The sequence below is a fragment of the Geotrypetes seraphini genome, chromosome 2, assembly GCF_902459505.1.
Source record: "Geotrypetes seraphini chromosome 2, aGeoSer1.1, whole genome shotgun sequence".
NCBI classification, from domain to species: Eukaryota; Metazoa; Chordata; class Amphibia; order Gymnophiona; family Dermophiidae; genus Geotrypetes; species Geotrypetes seraphini.
Genome location: NC_047085.1, coordinates 296,873,181 through 296,898,109, shown reverse-complemented (window position 1 = coordinate 296,898,109; position 24,929 = coordinate 296,873,181). Strand labels below are relative to the sequence as shown.

The 24,929-nt window shown below is 42.6% G+C and overlaps 1 protein-coding gene across 7 annotated transcripts in view; it reads right to left on the bottom strand.

The window, feature by feature from the left end:
* Nucleotides 1–24,929, bottom strand: part of TRIO (trio Rho guanine nucleotide exchange factor) — an 830,868-nt gene that overhangs the window by 380,866 nt on the left and 425,073 nt on the right. For all 7 annotated transcript variants that reach the window (XM_033929852.1, XM_033929845.1, XM_033929848.1 and 4 more), the window contains 3 exons: nucleotides 21,129–21,298; nucleotides 10,116–10,290; nucleotides 700–895 (listed from right to left, as the gene is read on the bottom strand). In XM_033929852.1, coding sequence (XP_033785743.1) covers nucleotides 700–895; nucleotides 10,116–10,290; nucleotides 21,129–21,298 — 541 coding nt within the window. The remainder of the gene's footprint in view (nucleotides 1–699; nucleotides 896–10,115; nucleotides 10,291–21,128; nucleotides 21,299–24,929) is intronic.

The window sequence follows — 24,929 nt, the reverse complement described above, 5'->3', positions numbered from 1 at the left end:
AGTTTGAAAAATAACTGAAACCTACAGCTTTGGGAGGGGAGGAAGTAGTTTTGCTAAAATATCATGTTAGTCCTTTGGAATGCCCAGAAATAAAAGTCAATTAAAAAAAACCCCAAAAACACCACAAAATCCTTTTCATTAGAAAAGGGGTTCTTAACCCAGTCCTTGGATCAAACCCAGCCAGTTAGCTTTTCAGGATGCCTGCAGAGTATGCATGATTTGCATAAGATGGATGCAGTGTGTGAAAATATACGTATCTCATACATGTTTACTGTAGATATCCTGAAAACCTGTTGGCTGAGTATGTCCAGAGGACTAGGTTGAGACCATTGCACTAGAATAAGGTTAATATATTTTTTGACTAGTTGTCAGGGAACTAGCAAACTAAAATGAGAACAAATTAAAAGATGACATTCCTAGCCTAAACATGTCTAATCACAGATTAGAAAACAATACTGGTGAGAAGGTAGCAGAGTGATAAGGTTAACAGAGGCCTAAAATTATGTCTCTTAGTGAGATATGAAACCTGACTGAAAACTTGCAGTCATGTTACAAAGAAAAAGCAGCACATACTCATTAATGGGTCATGACCAACTGATGTAGTCCACAGAGCCTGAAAAGAATTAGACGAGGCCTGCCTGAAAGCCATCCTGACTGGATCCTATGCACACTGCTGTGACATGGGGAGATCTATCTTACCAGAGGCCTGCACCTCGTTGACATATTGCAGCAGGTCCTGTCCTTGATGGATCACATCAAAGGTCAAATTATTCATGGTCAAGGCCTTGTCCGCATGATGTTGCAGCCTTTGCTCTGCTATCGTCAGGTCTTCTGTGTCGAAGTCATTCATCTGCTGGGAGAGTTCATCATTCCAAGACTCCAGGTCTGAGATGATCTGGAAAAGTAAACAGGGAAAGAAAAACATCACTTATCAATGGGGTTTAAGAAACAAGATAAACAGAGGGTATTTAGTAATCCTTTTCATGGAAGCTTCTGGCATTTTCTTTTTTCCTTGTTGCAAAGGTGTGGAAACACTTGGATTTATTTCCAGAGCGTAATGCCTTTTTTAACTTATTGGTTTATCATGCTCAAAGAATTACCAGTGACAGATCCTGCAATGGAAGTACACGTATTATATTATAAATATATATGTTTGTTTCTCTCTTAGGGCTCTGAACAACAGATAACTACTAAAAGAGATACCAATCCCCACTCTTCCCCAGCCTAAACTATTTCCAATAAACTAAACTACCAGAACATATGCACTGAATTCTCAACTTTTTAGTAAATTAAAACAAAATAGCCCCTTAATGACTCCCAAATTTTTAACTTCTGTTTTTACCTCTAAGCAACCTCTTCTCTAGGCTTCTTTCCTTCTTTAAATATTCATGCCAGCAATTGATTAGAAGCCCAACTTTCAGTAAATTTTGATAAAAATTGAAAGTTTGAAATTCATCTGTAATTAACTATTCAACTTATTAGAATCCTAAGAAGGATGCATGAGTGGTCAAAGTTCGCACATTTAAGAATAAAGAACAATGGGGCCCTTTTACTAAGGCACGTAAGCCGTTTTAGCGCACGCATGCCAACGCGTCCATAAGATATAATGGACGTGCTGGCACGCGTTAACATTTAGCGCGCGCTTAAACAGCTAGCATGTCTTAGTATAAGGACCCCAAAGTGCGCTAACAAATTTAGTGCACGCTAATGAATTAGTGTGTGAAGTGCCATGCAACTCATTTCACAATGGGCTGTGCAGTATTTATGCAAATTAGCCCACCTTAGTAAAATGAACCCCCAAATCTCATAAAAGTTTACCCATAATGAATCATAACAGCCATAAAGGGTCAAAATAGTGCCCTTATGCTAATTATTTACACACAAATCCTCTGACACTTTCCAAACATCCTAAAAATTCTAAACTTCCATTATTCTCCAGGTCCAAGTCCACACCTTATGGGAAAGCCCAGTGGATGTTAAGAATTTATTCAAAATATAAAAGACTTTTCCTCTCTACATCTTCTTCTAATGGTTCCCCTTTCTTTGACATCCTTAGAGAATAACTTATTAGCCTGAACAATATGGTTCCTTGAAGAACTATCTTTTTATTTTAAAAAGCATTTCCTATATTTCCAAATTTCCAGAAGTTTGGGGGATAAACTTTCTACCATAATCATTATTACTGTCCCTTCCCCTTAACTTCTTTGGATTGAGAAATACATTTATGTTGAAATGAAGAGATGTTTTCACCCCAATCTATCAAATCTACACATCTGTAGAAGGACAGCACACAAACTTGGCAGTCGTTTTGATGGTGATAATGTCTTTCATCATTAAGTGTTTGTTATTTGAACATAGTGGGTACTCTCTCTCGAGTACACATGTGCACAATGGTTTGCACAAGTGTGTAATAACAAGTAGCGTGCTCATAATGTGGGAGGAGTGTAATTTCAAAACTCAGCATATTGATTTACTCCTCATTTTGTGCCAGTTTTTGCACTACAATTACCCTTGAGTACATTTGGTCTTATTTTCTGTCCTCATGTTTTATCTGTTCTCATAACTTAGTTTAGGGTGATCATAACTACCACTGGATCAAGTCAAGAATGGCTGCCTTAATGGCATGTTTCATAACCCTCGCTCTATATACTGTTCAGAAGAACTGTGGTGCAGGTGACAGCAGAGAAAGACAATGGCAAATAGTACAGCTGGACTAACCAGAGTGTTGCAAACAATCACAGACTTCCAATCATAGTGATGTTAAATGGCAGAAAGTGCAGTATGGGATTGATTGCCTGGGGGATGTATACCTTAGAATGTTTGCCATCTGCAACTGCCTGGCACCTAACACCAGGAACTCCAACAAGGCCACCTTTTGTCAACAAAGGCTCTATAAAATATGAGTTAGGGTAGACATAAGGCAAACAGAATGCTAGGAATGATAAAGAAGGGGATCATGAACAGATCAGAGAAGGTTATCATGCCGCTGTACCGGGCCATGGTACGCCCTCACCTGGAGTACTGCGTCCAGCACTGGTCGCCGTACATGAAGAAGGACACTACTCGAAAGGGTCCAGAGAAGAGCAACTAAGATGCTTAAGGGGCTGGAGGAGCTTCCGTACAGCGAAAGATTAGAGAAACTGGGCCTCTTCTCTCTCGAACAGAGGAGATTGAGAGGGGACATGATCGAAACATTCAAGTTACTGAAGGGGATAGACTTAGTAGATAAGGACAGGTTGTTCACCCTCTCCAAGGTAGGGAGAACAAGAGGGCACTCTCTAAAGTTGAAAAGGGATAGATTCCGTACAAACGTAAGGAAGTTCTTCTTCACCCAGAGAGTGGTAGTGAGCTGGAATGCCCTTCCAGAGGCTGTTATAGGGGAAAACACCCTAAAAAGTTAGACAAGTTTCTGCTGAACAAGAACGTGCGCTGGTAGGGCTAGTCTCAGTTAGGGTGGTGATCTTAGACCAGAGGGCCGCCGCATGAGCAGACCGCTGGGCATGATGGACCATTGGTCTGACTCAGCAGTGGCAATTCTTATGTTCTTAGTCAAAAAAAGGAATTCCAGTGTTCTGGTACTATGGGAGCAGGCTAATGTATCTACCTCCCTTCCCCTAACTAACCAACCCTCCTTTTAACAAAAGCTCTGTAGCTGCTCCGACGCTCATATTGGAGCACTGCAGAGCATTCAGCTTGCTGGCCAGCGCTAAAAACCTTTTCCATGCTTTTGTAAAAAGGGAGGAAAGTAAGTTTTTCCTTATAGTCTCATTGAATAAACTGTGACACAAATAAGTCTTGCCCACTACTGAATTACTGAAGCAAGAACTGGGGACTCCCAATTTCTATTTACCTTTGCTAGGGAATCAGTTAAAAAAAAAAAAAGGCAGTTTTCTTCAATCATGCATTTTGCTCTAACTGCCTCAAATACTGAATGTTTCAACAAATTAACTGCCTCGCTTACATTTTATCTTTTTCAGGTCTTAATCCTAAATCTCTCCTTTTTCTTCAACATTATATTTTGGATGCTTTCATTTGTTAATGTGTGTCCTTTTTTGTGATAGTCGAACCTAATTCATGCTTAAGTTATTAGCACATTGTCAATACAGGATTTTGAAAGAAATCCAACACAGCAGGACCATGTATTTACAATAAGACAACAGATAATTGAGAAAAGCTCTCCAAATCCTGCAGGTGTCTCCTCGGGTATACAAATTATCCCTCTTGCCCGACCACCAAATCCAAGAAAAAAAAGCAGATATGATGATTTTGTTTCATCTGCCAGATAACAGCGGTTGTACTAGTAAAAGTGCTTTAGATACAAGTGAACATGCATAAATTTTTTACAACAATCTGATTTTGGGGATTTTAGATACCCCCACCCCCATTTTTCCACAAGGCTTCAATAGCCTACACTCACAGTCTGTGCTCCTACCTATTTCAGCTGAACCCAATAGCTGTGTGAAAGAGAGAAGACTTCTGCCTCTGGACTGGATTCTGTATCTCTAACGTTGCAATCTTTGGGCTGCTAGTCTGGTCAAAGCTGGACCCCAACCTCAACCCCCTAAAAAAATGTGCATTGCGATGGAGGTAACGAAAGAATGCAGCCAGCACCTGTAAAGCCCTCGGCCTAAAAGAGGGCCAAACAGCCTGCATTCAATTCCTGATAAATCAGGGATGTGAGTTAGCTCCTAAGGGAATGGAATGGAACCCAAGCTCCAAAAGTAAAAAGCAGGCTGGCTACACCGGGACTAAATGGTTGCCTTGTGAGCTACAGACAACTGCTGTGAGAATCTGCATTCTATCTCAGGCAGAAATGTCACAGAAACCTGGGATCCTCTGGGCAGTAAAGTCTCCAGGGAAAAAAAGGAGTAAAATCTCCCAAAACAACAAAAGTAGTCAGAGTAGATCAGAAAAACACCTTCTCAGTTCACTTGCAGAAGGAAAAAACTGAAGGTGGCAGTACAGTCCACTGGAAAGGAGACAGACCTGAAAGATGTGATTGACATTCTTCTGCAATAGTTCATGAAAAGGGGGTATTCAGCTATTGTATGGAATTATTTGCCCTTCAATATGTGGTATACTGAATCAAATTTAACCTTGAGAGTCCTGAAAAATTGCTATGTTCTCTTACTGGGTTTTTTAATGTTGACATTGCTATTATCTAATTTGTGTCCATTTATTCTATTTCTTAGGGGCTCGGTCCTGGGTCCACTCCTTTTCAACATATTCATAGGGGATCTGACTCAAGGGCTTCAAGGTAAAATAACACTATTCGCCGATGACGCCAAACTATGTAATATAGTAAGTGAATGCAGTTTACAGAATTATATGGCGCAGGACCTGCTTACATTGGAAAGTTGGTCCTCAACCTGGCAGCTAGGCTTCAATGCTAAGAAATGTAAGGTCATGCACCTCGGAAGCGGAAATCCATGTAGGACGTACTTCTTGAACGGAGAAACTTTAACTAGGACTTCAGCAGAACGAGATTTAGGAGTAATCATTAGTGCAGACATGAAAACTGCCAATCAAGTGGAGAAGGCTTCATCTAAGGCATGGCAGATATTGGGTTGTATCAATAGAAGTTTCGTCAGCCGAAAGCCTGAAGTCATAATGCCGTTGTACAGGGCCATGGTGAGACCTCATCTGGAGTACTGTGTGCAATTCTGGAGGCCACATTACAGTAAAGATGTGCGCAGAATTGAATCGGTTCAGCGGACGGCCACCAGGATGATCTCGGGGCTCAAGGGTCTCTCGTACGAAGAGAGACTGAACAAATTGCAGCTCTACACTCTCGAGGAACGTAGGGAGAGGGGAGACATGATCGAAACATTTAAGTACCTCACGGGACGTGTCGAAGTGGAAAATGATATTTTCTTTCTCAAGGGACCCTCGGCCACAAGAGGGCACCCGCTCAAACTCAGGGGCGGAAAATTTCATGGCGACACCAGAAAGTATTTCTTCACAGAGAGAGTGGTTGATCTTTGGAACAAGCTTCCAGTGCAGGTGATCGAGGCAGACAGCGTGCCAGACTTTAAGAATAAATGGGATACCCATGTGGGATCCCTACGAGGGTCAAGATAAGGAAATTGGGTCATTAGGGCATAGACAGAGGGTGGGTAAGCAGAGTGGGCAGACTTGATGGGCTGTAGCCCTTTTCTGCCGTCATCTTCTATGTTTCTATGACATATTTGTCCTATGTAGACAGCAGAGGAATAACACTGGCAGATCATAGAATTTTTAATCATATTGGAGGAAAAGCAGGTAAATAAGTCCCAGATATTGCAGTTGATCTTGCAGGGTTCTATAATAGTGTTACATGGGTAAAGAGTTGGCATCTGGTTTTCAGCAGGGTTTAAGCTCTAAGCAGATGACATTATTGCACAGTTTGTTGTTATTGGTGAGTGCATGTTTAGGTTAGGGAGCTGTTGGTACCCCAGGATAAGAGTGCCACTACAGTTCTTGGAGAGGAAGGCATAGTTGGTCCAGTTTGGATTAGGAGATCCTTAATGATACCTTTCAGTAAGTGAGAACTATGGGTGCTCTGTTTTGTTTTTTTTGGGGGGGGAGGAGGGGGAAGAGGAGGAATGGTTTTGCATTTAACATCAATGAGCATTTGCTTCCGTTTCTTAATATCAGAGTCCCTTCAGTTGAACAAATGTTGTTCAACAATGGCTGGGAGGGTGTAGATGGGCTGGAGTAGGTTTTAACGGAGATTTCGGCAGTAGGAACCCAAGCACAGTACCGGGTAGAGCTTTGGATTCTTGCCCAGAAATAGCTAAGAAGAAAAAATTTAAATTGAATCAGGTTGGGCAGACTGGATGGACCATTTGGGTCTTTATCTGTCGTCATCTACTATGTTATGTTACTATGTTATTCCTAAAATATGACTTTAGAAAATGCATCTAATGACAGGTGGAAGCTGAAAGCATGCAGATGTGTGTTAGTTTCCAGTAAAATGTGGTTATGGGTCCCTCATGTAATTGCACAATGGTTTCTAAAAAGTGAACTTACTATTTGGACTGTTCTAGGCTCAGATTAATGATGGGGTGGAGTTTGTTAAATTCTTGATGGAATTTCCGCAGCTCTTCGAGTCTATGGGTCATCAACGTATCTCAATAAAGTAGAGGCTCCTGGGTGTTTTAAGTCAGCCATGAAAATGTTGACAGATTGTGGAGCTGTACAGGCACCCCATGGCTGTGCCGTTGATTTGCAAATACAAGTCTTTTTCAAATTTAAAATAGCTGTGTATGAGGACAAGGAGGCAGAACTTGATAGCCAGGTCAGCTGTAGCAGCATGTAGCTTGCAGTTTATCTTCATCAGGTATATTGGTATAAAAGACTTCAAAAGTGAAAAGTTATGCTAAAGAAAAGCATTTTACATGCTCAGTAAATACAGCCCCCACTTAGTGCAGAAACAAAGAATGCTCCATTCGTCCAAGCGTTCATTCTGGCCCGTAGAGACCAAATGTTGGGAAAAGTTTGGGTTTTTGCCAGACAGCAACTGTTGTAAAAAGCTACATGCACAAGATACTGAATATGAAAAAATATCCAGGGAACATTTGAACAGCTGTCACCACAGACAATCCATTAACACCATTCTACTCACAGACCTGCCTTCAAACACTTGCTCACCTAAACAACAGATACACCTTTAAATCATGCCTGGATGCTCATAGACCTATTTATATTTATTTTTACTTCAACTTTAGGCTAGTTCTGGTCTAGGCCACAGCACCGACACAGCCAAGCTGTTCCAACTGTTCCTTTCGGAACAATTTTGGCAAACAACCTTACGTTGAAAATAAATACAAAGACTAGCTCCAACATTTTATTAAATACCTAACACCAAAACAGTTTTTGACATATTTTTAATTATTCTTCTTCCTTTGTAACCATTAATTTTGAAGGGGCCATGACAGAAATCACCATCATTTCTGTAAAAGACAAAAATCTCTTAAATACCACTTTGGATTACCATGTCAGCTAGAACTCATGTACAACGCGCCATTTTACCTTACTTTGGGCTCCTTTTACAAAGCTGTGTTAGCGTTTTAACGCGCATAATAACGCGCGCTAATTTGCCAGCCACACTAGCCGCTACTGCCTCCTCTTGAGCAGGCGGTAGTTCTTCAGCTAACGCGGAGTTAGCACGCACTAAAAATGTGCGTGCGATAAAGCCGCCAACGCGGCTTCATAAAAGGAGCCCTTTATATTAAACTGAGTTTTCTGTATATTCATACCTTGTCCTTCTTAAACATTATTATACTTCCCACATTCACACTCTTTTCAAATTTATTTAGACATATGCATACCATACACATTATTATTGGCTGGTTATATATAAACTGGAGAGAGTATACTCGTATATTCCCACGATTATGTCACTACCAAAACACATGGTTTTATCATAATATATTATGGTTTTATCAGATATATTATATATCATAATGATATATATATATATAATATATTATATATCATAATATAGATGGTTTTATCAGATATATTAATATGAATGGCTTACCTACACTGATTATTCATATTATGCTGCTCTACTTACAAATTATCTCTAGCACATCATCTACTGGCCACAGATTCATTTCTCTTACTAGATACAAAAAAGTTCATTACTAATCTACATTTGAATACATAAACATTATACAGCAAAACTATCCAAGTCGACATTCACACACGGTACTAAAAATGCAAGACTCATAGAACTACACCCTTTAAGTACTATCTACTAGGCTGACATTTTGCAAAGAAATATAGCTCTTCACACTTATGCACTTCATTGTCCAAGTGGTATATCAAATCCCAATCCCTTTTCAACTATATGGCTCCATGTTCGGTCTGTGATTATGATCCTGCTCTCTCATCATCCTAACTGTACCAGGCTGGTGGCTATAGCAGAATCCCCCAGTGCAGTGTATCGCAAACTGTGTGCCTCCTGAGATTTCAAGTGTGCCACGGCATACTGAGGAGGAAGAGAAGTGCCGGCCATCGGACTTGACTCTCGCTGCGAGGCACCTCCTGTAGGGCCAGAGGTTCATGTGCCAGCGCTGCATCTTCCTGCTGCTGTTGCGCTTCTCTCTGCCTCCCTCCCCAGCAGCAGCTTTGTGTGCTTTTTAACTTGGTCACACAACTGCCGCTAGAATGTTCTGTAAGTCAAAAACTAGAGCTGACAGGAGAAAGCTGGTGGCATTTTTGGAATCAGAAGGTCAAATATATCCAGAAACAGAACATTTGAGGCATCAAAATAAGTGTTGGCCAGTGATTATTATTTTTTTTAAAATTATCATTTCACCAATCCCCGCGTGTGAATTTCCTTACACTGCAGAAGCTGGCAAAATCCATCTCAGACCGATGAAAAGCATTCTTTATACAATTCAGTTAGAGCACACTGAATTATTAAGAATATTTTTTCCTCCCAGAGATACTCCTTTAATTCCTGAAGAGCTGGGGTAGAGGGGGAGATGACTCCTCTAACCTAATCTACTCAGTACCATATATTATGGTATACACCAGTGGTTCCCAAACCTGAATATGCATGAGAGAGATTTGCATATAATGGAAGTGACAGGTATGCAAATCTTTCTCATGCATATTCATTAGGGATATCTTGAAAACATGACTGGCTGGGGGTCATTAGAATCATGGGTTTGTGCACACAAAACCAACAGGCACCCAAATGAGTTGCTGCCTTCACCACCATCCTTCTTCTACATCTCCTGAAGCTGACACTGGACAAAGGTAAAACAGGTGCTCACAGGGGATGCTCTGCAATTACCAAGGCAGCAGAAAAAAATTAATCTACGTAGAAAAGGAAGCGGTCAATCAAGCATAATTTAGTTTTAAAGTAAGTACCACTTCACTCTGGCATTAAAAATATACTTTCAAATGGAACATTCAATCCTCTAATTCAGCACAAGGAGGTGGGTGGAAGATAACTCCTAAATCACCTCCTTTTTAAGCTTTCTTTGCTAGCAACCCCAGGAGGGCCCCTGATGTCACTTGGAATACCATACAATTTCCAACACTAATTTGGTAGATGGGCTTCAAGATTGGTCTTCTAACCATTGCCTCTCCCGCTCCCCAAGAAACTTCCAACTCACATCTATGGCATCTCTCTCAAAGATGCGCAGCTGTAAGAACAGTTCCAGTTTTATCTTGCGCTCCTGAAAAAGCTCCTCCATCTGAGACTGGGCCTCATCCAACTGCTGCAGGACACTCTCTATGTGATTGATGGAACTGTTATGAGGCGTCTTGTTGCTGGAAATCGCAGAATCTCTAAGGGAGAAATACGACAAAAGAAGAAGAAAAAAAAAAGGAATCGTCATGCATTTCGTAAAGGTCATTCAAAAAACAAATGATTATGATGAAGTTTTGCAGTAAAAACTGACAAATCAAAGCAGACACACACTGCTGTACACAGAACGAATCAGGAAATGCAATTATTTTAGCAAACAATATTCACCACCATCTGAGTGCATGAACTGTGCATTATCTGAGTGTTTTCATGGCTTGGTTTCAGACTGTGCACTATAATACAAAAGACTCATTTCAGAGTCCCTTGCTTGGCATTGCCATATATCCCAACTCTGGCCTCAATATTCACAGTACCTACCAAAAAGCTCCGTTATGTTATATGTTTCAAGATTTGGCTGTGCAACAGGTTTCAGTTTATTAGAAAACCTGGTGAGTAGCCAAATAAATCCCAAACATCCTTGTTTATTCTGTGCTGGCTTAAATTTTCATTGCTTGGTTCTGCTGGCAGAGCTTCTGAAGACTCCTCCACCCCCATGTTTGCACACATGCACCTCAGCACTAACACAGAAGATGTCGGCAGATAAATACCAAAGAACAGCCCATCCAGTCCACCCAATAAACTTAAGAGATATAACTGCTGCTCCAAAGTACATCAGAAAGTGTCAAGAGGAATGAATTTACATCCTCCATTTCTTTCCTAAACGATCACAAAGCCAGAGCCCCACTCTACACAGTCATCCACAGCAGCCTGCTTTTCAGTTTACATTATATGAAAACTTCAGCCCACCAGGACAGCTGGCAGCTTATCCATGCACTAGAGTGGTACAAACAGCTTTCGAATTGTGAGAAATTTTCCTCTAAGCCAGCAAGGAGTGAGGGGACTTGGTCTGTTCAGGCATCCAACATATCATTATTTTTATTTTTTTTTTTTTGGGGGGGTGGGCTATGAAGCCTTAGTTGCTGAACTTTGATTGTGTTTCAGAAATGACTCACTAGCACCCAGTGTAGTCATAAATCCCTGCAAATTTACAACAAAAACAGCTACATGATGTTAACTAGCTAAACATTAGCCTCAATACATTGAAAACCAACCTTGAAAGGTCCACAGAAGGCTCCATGTATTGCATTACATGATGGAGAAAAAAAAAAAAACTACAACAGAGCTGCTACTCAAACAGAATAATAAAATTAGCAGCCTATGATGGTAATAGCGTGACTGTGCACACCAGTCTTTGGTACAGAGACATGGAAGATTGCCTTGTATGTACCTCATGGGGAATTCAAACTGCACCTCCATATGCTAAGCCTATGGGAGGCACTAGAAACTGGCAGAGAGCCAAAGGGAATATGGCTTTCAAGGTAGCCAAAATATATTAGTACTACTTATCATTTCTATAGAGCTACTATACATGCACCTTATTGCCAGTTTGTCTGTCTTGACTAGATTATAAGCTCTTTTGAGCAAGGGCTGTCTCCTTCTGTGTTTTGAATGGGGAAACCACAGAGGGAATGACAAGACAGATACTGGTGCTTAGGTGGGCTGGAATTTTAAATAGACAGCAGCAAACAAAAGATGCTTCTTTGGAAGATATATGTTGATTTCTATCACTCATGTATAAGAATAGCCATATTGGGTCAGACTAATGGTCCATCTAGCCCAGTATCCTGTTTCAATCCAGGTCATGAGAACCTGGCAAAAACCCATATAGTAGCAACATTCCATGCTACCAATCCAGGGAAGCAGTGGCTTCCCCACGTCAGTCTCAACAGCAGACTATGGACTTTTCCTGTAGGAACTTGTCCAAACCTTTTTTAAACCCAGCTACGTTAACTGCTGTTACCACATCCTCCGGCAACGCATTTCAAAGCTTAACTATTCTGAGTGAAAAATATTTCCTCCTATTGGTTTTAAAAGCATTTCCCTGTATCTTCAACGAGTCTTCCCTAGTTCAGTATTTGTAATTTTTAATGGAATAAAAAATCGATTCACCACTGACATCCTGAAAAACACCCATCTGTGGGTCTCCAGGAATCACATCAAGACAAATGAGCCTGGTCTCCCATCCCTCATTCCACTCTGAGAGATGTCAGCACCCAGTTATATTGTGCCTCTAACACTGCCTTTATCACCACCTTTTATTGTATTTTACACTCAAATATCCGAGGGTTATACATGGAACTTCACGCCATTCCGCCCTCTCTCAAATCCCAGCAATGCTTTAATACAAGGTCCCTTCTCAGTGTCTGGAGGCTGCTTTTCTCAACACCCTCTTCTAGGCATAAAGCACAGTGCAGAAAGATCTAAATGTTTTAACTGCTGTCCCTTTCCCCTTATCCTTTCCTATTTCTTTTCTCACATTCCTCCTTCCCTTTTTGTGTTCACTCCCCTACTTTCCCACGTCCTTGGTGCCTTCAAATTTCCTGGCACTGGCTAGGCTGCAACAGTGGCGATGGGGCAGGGTCTGTGATGCTGCTGCTGCTTCTTGACCTGCAGCAGGGCTTGCAGACATGGGGACCACCAGTGGTTGCAAGAATCACCTGCTCCTCCCACTCTCCCCTACATTATAAGCAGCACCCCTAGTAAGGGCGTTCACTATAGCTGCTCAACGGAAGCACGAAGTTCAACTGGACAAAGACAACCTCAACAACAGGCATGCTCACTTTTCATGAACACGTAGCATATAAGGTGGACCACTGAGATCATATATCACCAACATATATCCTCTCTTGTTAATAATTCCTGTATAAAAGCCACTAGCCTTTGGCTGTGTAGACCTGCTCAGGACTTTTAAATTAAATGTTCCCCCACCCACCCAACCACCTTAGCCTCTAAAGAATCACAAGCTATGTGCTGCCTAGACCAATAAAACAAATCTCTCTTGCATAGCACGAGAGAAATCAAATATTTTTCTATGCACAAACATACATGGAAAAGAAATAATAATAATAATAACTTTATTCTTGTATACCGCATTACCATGGAAGTTCTATGCGGTTAACAGAAGAAGAGACTGTACATTTACAGTGATGTTACAATTTCGTTAATGTTAGATTTACATTTTGGACAATACAAATTCGGTCAGGTTACCTTTACATTTTTTGACAATAAATATACTGTGAAGTTATATTGGCAGCTAGGTTATATGTTCAGAGCGGTTACAATTGCTATAGTTAGATACAGCAGCGTTACAGATAGCAGTGTTGCATGAGGTGGTAAGGGTCTAGGGGGAGAGGTCAGGAGGGGAGGGGGGAGGAGAGAGGGTTGATCAGAGGAATTTGTCAAAGAGGTAGGTTTTGGTTAACTTTCGGAATGTTTGATAGTGGGGGGAATTGTTCCATTTGCCCGCTTGGAATGCTAGAGATCGGTCAAGGAATTTTTTGTAGAGGCAGCCCTTCATGGAGGGGAAGGAGAACAGGTAGGTGTTTCGAGTGCGAGAGGGGCGTGCAATTTCAAGGTGTTCAGATAGGTAGATTGGTGAGGAGCCTGCTAAGGTTTTGAAGCAGAGGCAAGCGAATTTAAAGGTGATTCTTGCCTCCACCAGCAGCCAGTGGAGTTTAGCATAATAGGGGCTGACGTGGTCGTATTTTTTGAGGCCGAAGATGAGGCGGACGGCGGCATTTTGTACTATTCTTAGGCGTTTGATGGTGTTTTTGTAGGCTCCTAGGTATATGATATTACAGTAGTCCAATATGCTTAAGATTAATGATTAGACCAGTAAGCGGAAGGAGAGGTGGTCGAAGTGGTGTTTAATAGTGCGGAGTTTCCAGAGGGTACAGAAGCATTTTTTGACCTGGGCATTGGTATGGTCATCTATCTAGGATGACTCCGAGTATTTTTATGGAGGGGTTGATAGGATAATCTAGGCCGTTCAGTTTTATGGAGGTGTTTGTTATTTTGTGGGTAGGGCTTGCTAGGAAGATTTTGGTTTTTTCGGTGTTCAATTTTAATTTAAATTGTGAGGTCCATTGTTCTAATTTGGTGAGGATGGAGGATGTGAGTTGTTCCGTCTGTAGGGTGAGTGAAGTTAAGGGGATGATGATGGTGATGTCATCAGCGTAGATGAATGATTTAAGGTTTAAGTCAGCTAGTGTCCATGCTAGAGGTGCCAAGTAGATGTTAAAGAGGGAGGGGGAGAGTGGGGAGCCTTGTGGGAGAAGATTCCATTGCTGTGGACTTGATAGGTACGGCTAGTTAGGAAGCTTGAGAACCAGTGGAGTACTTGGCCGGAAATGCCGATGGAGTCAAGGCAACGGAGCATGATATCATGGTCGACCAGATCGAAAGCGCTGCTTAGGTCGAATTGGAGTACTAGGACGCTTTTGCCCAGGGAGAATAATTGGAGGAGGTAGTTGGTTAGAGCAGCTAGGACTGTTTCCGTGCTGTGGTTTGCGCGGAAGCCGGATTGGGAATCAGGAAGGATGTTGAACTTTTCTAGGTAGTTCATGAGGTCATGGTTAATGAGGCCTTCCATAAGTTTTTGGAAGAGTGGTATGATGGCGATGGGTCTATAGTTGGTAGTGGAAGAGATGGGTTCTTTGTTGTTTTTGAGGCGGGGGGGATACGAGAATGTGGCCGAGTTCAGTCGGGAAGAGGCCGGTGGACAGGCATAATGAGACCCAATTGAAGAGTTCGGCTTTGAATTGGGGGGGGGGCAGATTTAATAATGGTGTGTGGGCAGTTGTCTAATAGGCAGTTGGAGTTGGCATATTTTGAGAGGAGTTTGAGAAAAAGGTTCCAGTCTGGGCTTTCGAATGAGCTCCAGGTCATGTCAGCCCTTGAGCCTGTTGTGTCTATTGCTGGAAGGTTAGGAATTGTCTCAGTGTTGGGAGTTGTAAGTGACAATTTTAGGGTTTTGATTTTATTGGCGAAGTGGTCAGCTAGGAGCGTTGCGGGGGGCGGGAGTTCTGAGCTAGAGCGTTTATGTGAATCGGTGTCTAGGAGGGAGTTGGCTAGTCGGAAAAGTGCTTTGCTGTTTAGAGTAGGGGTGTTGATGAGTTGAGAGTAATATTTACTGCGTTTTTCAACTATGGATTTTTTGTATTCGCTGACTTTTTTTCGCCAGTTAAGTCTGTCATTGTCGGTCCCTGATTTGCGCCATTTTCATTCTAGTTTCCTTACTTCGCGTTTTATGGCTAAGAGATCCGCGTCAAACCATTTGTTTGTGGGCCGAGAGGATTTTTTTGCGGAGTCTTGGGGGGGCGATGGTGTTAAGGACTTGGTCGCTGAAGTGTTTCCAGTCAAGGTGGAAGTTGGGGTTGGGGTCGGATTTGGAAATGAGGGTGTAGTGGGACCAGAAATCTACAGGATTAATTTTTTCTCTTGTCCGGGTCATTGTCTTTGTTTGGTGGTGTATTTCCTGTCTGGTTGTTTTTTGAGCCAAGATAGTTCAAAATGGCATAGGTGGTGGTCAGACCAGAGAGTGTTAGACCAGTTTAGTTTTGTGAGACTTATGTGTGGAGTAGTAGAGGGGTTGGAAAGAAAAGTGACCATGTCAAGCTGGTGACCTTTATTGTGTGTTGTGGTAGGAGGGGGTTTGGCGAAGCCTAGTGATGTGAGGAAGGAGTATAGGTCTGCAACGCTGGGGTTTTCTTCTTGTTCAAGATGGAGGTTGATGTCTCCTGCTAGGAGGTTGTGGGTGCCAGCTGCCGAGTTTGTGATAAGAAATTCGAAGTAGTCTTCTTTTGCTAGGTTCCATTTATTAGGGGGGATGTAGAATAGCGTGATGTTGAGATTAACGATGAGGTCGGTTTTAGAGATTTTGCAGGTGAGGATTTCTAGATCATTGGTTAATTTGGAATCTAGGATTTGGAAGTGGAAGTGGTCGCGTAATATGATGGCCAGGCCACCTCCCCTTTTGGAGTTTCTTGAGAGGGGGATTATTTTGTAGTGTGGTGGGAGAATGTCTGCTATGATGGCATCCTGGACGGAGATGAGCCATGTTTCTGTTAGAAGTACAAAGTCCAGATGGGTTTCTTCAAGCCAATCTTTGAAGAGTTGGGCTTTGTTTCTAACCGAGCGAATGTTCAGGTAGGCGCCGGGGAGAATGGATTGTTCTAGGGGGGGCAAGAGTTCCGTGCGTTGTAAATTTTTTAGGGATCGTTTTTTGTTTTGTGTTGGTCTGGGTGAGTGGCGGGTAGTGTGGATGACGGGGATGGGGAAAGGACCTGTTTCTGTGACGTCCTGAATGAGTCGGTGAGGTCGGAGGGGTTTGTCGTGTCCCGGGATTCTAGTCCATACGATGTAGGTAGGTATAGGTTCGAAGGCTGAAGCTTTGGGGATCCAGCTTCTTGTAGTAAGGAGGTAGAGAAGGAGAAGGGCGGTGAGCTTGTGGGTAGGGCTAGACATGTTTGTTGATAGGTGAGGTAGCTAGGGGGGATGAACTGGGAGAGGGGGGAGGGCAGACTGGAGATGTAGAGTAGGAGGACAGACAGATGCTTGAGTAGTGGTTGGGTTGGTATGAAATAATTCGATGGGTAAGGTGTTTGTGAGCAGTAGGGAGAGAGGGACTGTGGGCAGATGAACAAGTTACGATTATGAGCTAGATAGGGATACAAGCAGTGAGTTGTAAGAGACAATGAACAGTATCAGCAGTTGAACAATATGGATGTTAAGTTTAAATGGTATTAAAGGCAGGAGCAGGTAAGAGTTTGATCTGAGTGGCAAAACTTTCGGTGGCCCTCAAGTGGGCGAAGATTTCTGCAAACGGTGAGGTGGGTAAAAGCGAGGCCGAAATGTCTTGAGGGCAGGAGGTTTTTGGTGGCCCTCGAAGGAGCTGGGGAGACGATTTGGCTCGGAAGAGGAGCCGTAGCAGGGATGGTCTTTGCGGCGTCAGGCTCTCTTTGGCGGCGTGGTCTGGTTCCTGCCACCGAATCTCGACGGAAAATGTCTCCTCTCCCAACTAGCAGTGGGGGGGGGGGGGGGGGGGGCCGGAGCGGGGCCTATGGTGCATTTTTTTTTATGCACAAAAGATCAGCATCCACATGGCACAAAAGTACACCAGCTGCTCCAAAAAGACATCAGGGGCAAGTGCTTGAGCTTCTTTCAAAATTTATTGATTTTTTTCCCAAAACCGTACTGTCAACTGCACGGTCTTATGTAAGAACATAAGAATTGCCACTGCTGAGTCAGACCAGTGGTCCATCATGCCCAGCAGTCCGCTCACACGGAGGCCCTCTGTTCCAAGACCAGCACCCTATCTAAGACTAGCCCCACCAGCGCACGTTCCTGTTCAGCAGAAACTTGTCTAACTTTGTCTTGAATCCTTGAAGGGTGTTTTCCCCTATAACAGCCTCTGGAAGAGCGTTCCAGCTTTCTACCACTCTCTGGGTGAAGAAGAACTTCCTTACGTTTGTACGGACTCTATCCCCTTTCAACTTTAGAGAGTGCCTTCTTGTTCTCCCTACCTTGGAGAGGGTGAACAACCTGTCCTTATCTACTAAGTCTATTCCCTTCATTATCTTGAATGTTTCAATCATATCCCCTCTCAGTTTTCAAGGGAGAAGAGGCTCAGTTTCTCTAATCTCTCGCTGTACGACAACTCCTCCAACCCCTTAACCATTTTAGTTGCTCTTCTCTGGACCCTTTCGAGTAGTACCATGTCCTTCTTCATGTACGGAGACCAGTGCTGGACGCAGTACTCCAGGTGAGGGCGTACCATGGCCCGGTACAGCGGCATGATAACCTTCTCTGATATGTTCGTGATCCTCTTCTTTATCATTCCTAGCATTCTGTTTGCCCTTTTTGCTGCCGCTGCACATTGTGTGGACGGCTTCATCGACTTGTCGATCAGAACTCCCAAGTCCCTTTCCTGGAAGGTCTCTCCAAGTACCGCCCCAGACATTCTGTATTCGTGCATGAGATTTTTGTTACTGACATGAATCACTTTACACTTATCCACGTTGAACCTCCCACCCACTTTTCGACCCTTATTAAGACCAATCAAGATCTTGAGGAATCTGACATTTTGATGACCATGGACCTAAAAGCTTTATATAGCAATATTCTCCAACAGGCGGCCCTGGAAGTCACTCATGCTGCTTTGAATCAGGCATGTGAATCTCATAGGATATCTGTGAAATTTCTTATGTCCCTGGCACAATTAGTTTTGACTAAGAATTTTTTCCTATATGAACAGACATTCTATTTACAGCTGCATGGAGTCACCATGGGTACTGCTATGGCCCCTAGTGTGGCTAATCTTTATGTAACCCATTTCAAAGAAACTCACCTGTATGGATCTCGGTGGTTTTAATATATTTGATTATGGTCCAGATACATTCACTAATAAGATATTAGGGGGGTTTTATGATTAAATCTCCCCTTCACCACCTTCAATGTACAAAGTAGTTCATACAGTTCTTTCCGGCCCTCAGAAGTGCCACCAAATGTTCAAAAACTTTCATAACATTTGGCTTTATGCACCCAATCGTCACCGGATCATTTTTTATAAAGATTTGTGCATATTATATAAATAATTTAGTTAAATAGTTTAGTTATAAGAGTAGTACTTAGCTTGGGTAGTAAGTCTGGAGGGATAGAAACGCCAACATGTTTCACCCATAGGGGGTTTCCTCAGGGCAGTAATCCCTCATTTAACCTATTTCCACGACGCAGCCACCCAAAAATAAGATCTGCGTTATGGAAATAGGTTAAATGAGGGATTACTGCCCTGAGGAAACCCCCTATGGGTGAAACATGTTGGCATTTCTATCCCTCCAGACTTACTACCCAAGCTAAGTACTACTCTTATAACTAAACTATTTAACTAAATTATTTATATAATATGCACAAATCTTTATAAAAAACAACCCGGTGACGATTGGGTGCATAAAGCCAAATGTTATGAAAGTTTTTGAACATTTGGTGGCACTTCTGAGGGCCGGAAAGAACTGTATGAACTACTTTGTACATTGAAGGGGAGGTTTAATCATAAAAAAACCCTAATATCTTATTATTTGACACTTCTAATTGACTGTTATTTGAAGCCACGGGCCAGATACATTCACAACATCTTTTTTATCTGGACAAGTTCTCTAGACTCTCTCAAGCAATTTCAATCTTGGATCAACAGTTTGGATGTGAATTTGAAATTTACCATGGAGCACGACGTCTGTTCTGTAACCTTTTTGGATACAAGTTTAACATCTTCTGTCTATCGCAAGTCCATTGAGAGAAATACCTTACTTGAGATATGACAGCAGTCACCCAACTTGTCTAAAACAAGTGTTGCCTGTTAAGTCAATTCTTATGTATTGGTAGAATCTGTTCTATGGACCAGGAATATAAGAAAAAGGCCAAGATACTTAAATCCAGATTTAAAGCACGCAATTATCCTGCCTGGACAATACGCCAGGCTTACCATCGGGCATTATATGCCAATCCAGCGGTTCTCCTTCAACCACAATCCAAAGCGCCTTTGGCAAGCAAGTTTGTGTTTTAACTCATTCTGATAAATCGGCTTCTGTGGCCGCCAGTATTCACCACCATTGGAACATACTTTCTACTCATGAATCATTTAATCGAGGCCCATGCATTGCCTACAAAAGAACAAAACATTTGGGCAATTTGTTAAACCATAAACGTCTTTCGATTCAGTCAGATGAAGGTTCCTTGTCTGGGCACCAACCATGTGGGGCTTGTATCATGTGTGATACTTCTCTAACATGAACCACTTGGACTAATCCTCAAACGAATAAAACATACATTCTTAGACAACAAACCACTTGCATGACAGCTTGGGCAGTTTATATCATCATCTGCCCTTGCCAGTTGGTGTATGTGGGCCGTACTTTCAGACGAGTTAAAACTCATCTCATTGAGCATAAGAGCAGACTCTCTACGGCTACAACTACAGCTCCCATGTTCCCTCACTGCCTTCAATACAACCAATCATTTAACCAGCTCCGGTGGTTTATAATTGAAAGATTGCCTCAAAACTTCTTAGGCAATAAAAAATGTTTCATTCAATATCGAAAACAATATTGGATCTTTGAAATTAATTCAAATGGGTCTAAACGAGAATATTGAATGGAACACTATCATTTGATCTATCTTGTGACATCTTTCTACTTCCGGTTTCCTGTTCAACAAGTAGGCCGGTTGAGCTTTGTTTCTCCACTGCCTTTTTCCACATGCTGTTACACGTAGTTGATATTTCAGCGGTTTTGCTGTTTTTGAAAGATTGCTGAATTTCTGTAGGTTCCTGAAGAAGGATTTTATCCGAAACTGAGTCCAGTTGAACCTTTGCCGAGTCCTCTTTCAAGCAGCTGTTATTTCCACGTGTCCTGGATTTTGTCCTGAAACCTGTCTGGAAGCGGCGTGAGTCTTTTGACCCCTTCTTGAGATAAGTTTTGGTCTCCCTATACTTTTCGGGACCGTGCAGTCACTTTTGTGTTTTATATACTATGCTAGCATAGCATTTACAGGCTATGATTTACACTGCTTTAATTTTGTCACTTTATTAAATTGTGCACTAATTTATATCTCACACAGAAGACGTGATGATGGTGAGGTTGTGGTAACACACGGATTGCAGTATTGAACGTTCACCCATTCATTTGACTACACAATCCTGTACTGAAGTCTTCCCACCATTTAAATATTATTCATCAGTTCCTGTCAGTGCTGCACTGCGTAGTATATTCTACATTTATGTTATAAAACTCATTTCTTTTTTGCTCTTACATCTGTTCTATACAAACTTGGGTTTTGTTATACTCTTGATAGTTTTTTGTTGGTTTTTTCCCCAAGAAGACAACTGGCATGCTGTCCAGAAGCATGTCCAATGTGCCTCTGTGTTTAGAAACTAAAATTGGCAATCTAAGAGTAAACATCAACCAGTATAGCACAAGTAACTGACCTCAGCTGCTGAATCAGGTCCTCTCCCTCCTTGATGACATTGACCGTCACCTGCAGGGTGGTCTGCTGCTGCTGTCCAAAACGCTTGATCAGATCTTGTACCGCCTCCACAGACTCTGCATACACATCATCCAGCAGCTCCTTCTGCAGCTCCTCCAACCATGTCCACAGCTACAGAAAAGGAAGAAACAGCAGAAACAGCACCTTACAAACATGCAGACATTGCTCAGGGCAGCTTTACGTAAGGAGAACATTGGCCCTTAGAGGGCAACATGTCTAACCTAGATAACATTTCTAAACTTCCAAGGTGGCATTTGCTTTAACGATCCCTGTGGTTCCTGGTAAGCAACATCCAAGAAAGGTGCTCTCCAAAATCAAGTTTTCACATCTATGCTGTGGTGCTGTGTGCACAAGGCAAAACATGTCTGCTTTGTACTGAGAAAGCATGATTTTGTATTGCAAAAGTTCTTGGAAAAATCACTGGGAGGGAGGGAGATTGTGGTAACAGATTCCAAGAGAAACGAAGGGAGGAAGGAAGGGAGGGAAAAGCGTGTCATTAATGTATATCCAGATTTGTGACAGCATGCATGACCAATATCACAGCAAAGCATTCTACATTGATCATGAGAATTACATGTCACTGGGAATGAAGATTTTCCTACTCAACACAGGGCACCTTGCAGCCTTATTGCTTCTATTACATTGATATGAGGCAATGTGTATTACTATTCATATCAATTGTGTTCAGCTAATATCAAAACCAATAGCCTAAAACTATTTACACCACTCCTGCAAAATACAAAAACACACTAACTTAGTCATAAAAAGAGAATTAAGCTTAAGGCTGATATTTTATATCCTACCTACATGATGATTTTTGTTTAAGCTGTATATACTCTCCACCTTCCACTTATATTACTGGGTTCTGGGAAGACCTTGCAGGGGATTCTTTATCAGAGACCTCAGTACAGTATTGTTTTGCACAGTATGTATCACAAGACATGCTTCATCACCAGCCATGGCTTTGGAACTGGGGGATGACTTTCTGCCTCCTACCACCTCATAAAGTGTGATACCTTTCCTGGCCAGCAGGGAGTTGGTAGAACAGCTAAAATCCCTCTAAGCTCTGGTTCTTGATGTATCGTCACTTACGTGTGTCCTAAAAGTTAGCTAAGTCATTGTGATCATTATAAGGAAATAATGTGTTAAATAAAGTCACCAAGCTCTTCTCCTAGTCAGGAAGATAATCATAACTGTGTTTACAAAATGCAGAACGTAAGCTTCTAAGTTGCTTGTCTAATCTCTTCAAAAAGGACTCTCGCATACTTCCCTTCACATGCTCACCTTGCAAACAAGACTCCCTCTCCTCACAACTGGAGCAGCCAGAAGCCTATCTGTGCTATTCCGAACACATTATTTAACATTTTTTACTTCTCATTTCCTCTAGCAGTTCAGTGTATAACAAAAACCCATCTTCCTCTGATCTTCTGACACTTGTCTTCCCAACCCTTCTTCCCAACCGGGCCCGGACAGGATCCACCCAAGGGTTCTGAAAGAACTAAGACAGGAAATAGCGGGCACAATCCAACATGTTTGCAACCTATCCTTGAAAACTGGTGAGGTGCCAGAGGACTGGAAATTGGCAAATGTCACACCGATCTTCAAGAAGGGATCGAGGGGTGACCCCGGGAACTACAGGCCGGTAAGCCTGACTTCAATAATAGGGAAGATGGTGGAAGCTATGATCAAGGACGGCATTTGCGAGCACATCGAGAGGAATGGCCTACTGAGAACAAGCCAGCATGGATTCTGTAAGGGAAGGTCGTGCCTAACGAACCTTCTGTACTTCTTTGAGGGAATAAGCAGTCGGATGGACAATGGGGAGCCCATAGACATCATTTACCTCGACTTTCAAAAGGCTTTCGACAAGGTGCCACATGAAAGGCTACTTAAGAAACTGTGGAGCCACGGGGTGGGAGGGGATGTGCACAGATGGATCAAGCACTGGCTGTCGGGTAGACTGCAGATGGTTGGAGTAAAGGGTCAATATTCTGACTGGCGGGGAGTCACGAGCGGTGTGCCACAGGGATCGGTGCTGGGGCCTTTACTCTTTAACATATTCATCAATGACCTGGAAAAGGAGGCAAAGTGTGAGGTTATAAAATTCGCAGACGATACCAAAATGTGCGGCAGAGTTAGGACCAGGGAGGAGTGTGAGGACCTACAAAGGGACCTGGACAAGCTGGAAGACTGGGCAAACAAATGGCAAATGCGCTTCAACATGGACAAATGCAAGGTCATGCATATAGGGAAAAAGAACCCGTTGTTCAGCTACAAATTAGGGGGGGTATTGTTGGGAGACAGCAGACTCGAGAGAGACTTGGGTGTGCTGGTGGATGCATCACTGAAGCCATCTGCACAGTGCGCAGCAGCCTCGAAAAAAGCCAACAGGATGCTGGGCATCATAAAGAAGGGCATAACAACCAGAACACGGGAAGTCATCATGCCATTGTATCGAGCGATGGTGCGTCCACATCTGGAATACTGCGTTCAGTATTGGTCGCCGCACCTCAAGAAGGACATGGCGGTACTTGAGAGAGTCCAAAGGAGAGCAACAAAAATGGTAAAAGGGCTGGAACACTGCTCATACGCCGAGAGGCTGGATAGGCTGGTGCTCTTCTCTCTGGAGAAAAGGAGACTCAGGGGAGATATGATAGAGACCTTCAAGATCATGAGGGGCATAGAGAGGGTGGATAGGGACAGATTCTTCAGACTGAAGGGGACAGCAAATACGAGGGGGCATTCTGAGAAACTGAAGGGAGACAGGTTCAAAACAAATGCAAGGAAGTTTTTTTTCACCCAAAGGGTCGTGGACACTTGGAATGCGCTACCGGAGGAAGTGATCAGGCAGAGTACGGTACAGGGATTCAAGCAGGGATTGGATGGATTCCTGAGGGATAGAGGGATCGTGGGGTACTGAGTAAACCAACCTGGTCATGCATGTGCAAGACCGGAGGGCTAGGACTTCGATAGGAGGGCAGAACTTAAATGGGAAACCAAGGTGGCAGGGGAGCCCCTTCTGATGATTCAGACAGGCCTTGACCTGTTTTTGGCCACCGCGGGAGCGGACTGCTGGGCAGGATGAACCTGTGGTCTGACCCGGCAGAGGCACTGCTTATGTTCTTATGTTCTTAACACTTACTGTGCCCTCCCTACCACAATTAGAGGAGGACCATACCATCCAAACATCTCTCTCCCATCTGCTCAGACATCTCCTGAAGGCAGCAGTTTAAAAAACACAGCATTTCCCTAACAAAAATAAAAAGAAGATTGTGAGATAGTACAGATGAGAAGGCAGGAGAAGACAATAGGAAAATCAAACGAAAACCAGAAAGGGAAGAGAATAGATGGTAGGCATGATGAGAATAGTAGATGGGTGAATAGATGACAGGGGAAGGTTATGAAACTCATAATTCATGACTCAGCATTGTGGAAGTTACACATGTACATTGTGACACTAAGGGGCAAATTCTCAAAACTAAAATCTGCTTTTAACATGCTCACTAAATGATTCTAGCCGATTTAGCATGCATGTATTTTAGCGGAAGATTATCAAAACGGCTTAGGGAGGTCTTTTCTGAGTTTTCTAGCAGTCTCCGATACTGCCAAGCAAATGTAGCACAACAAGGTCAAAATAACCACTTCGAGCAATTCTCTATAATCATCGAGTGATTCTCTAACCTCGTTGTGCCACATTTGCAGCCAAAATTTACCGGCAGATCTAAGCTGTTGTTGCCTTACT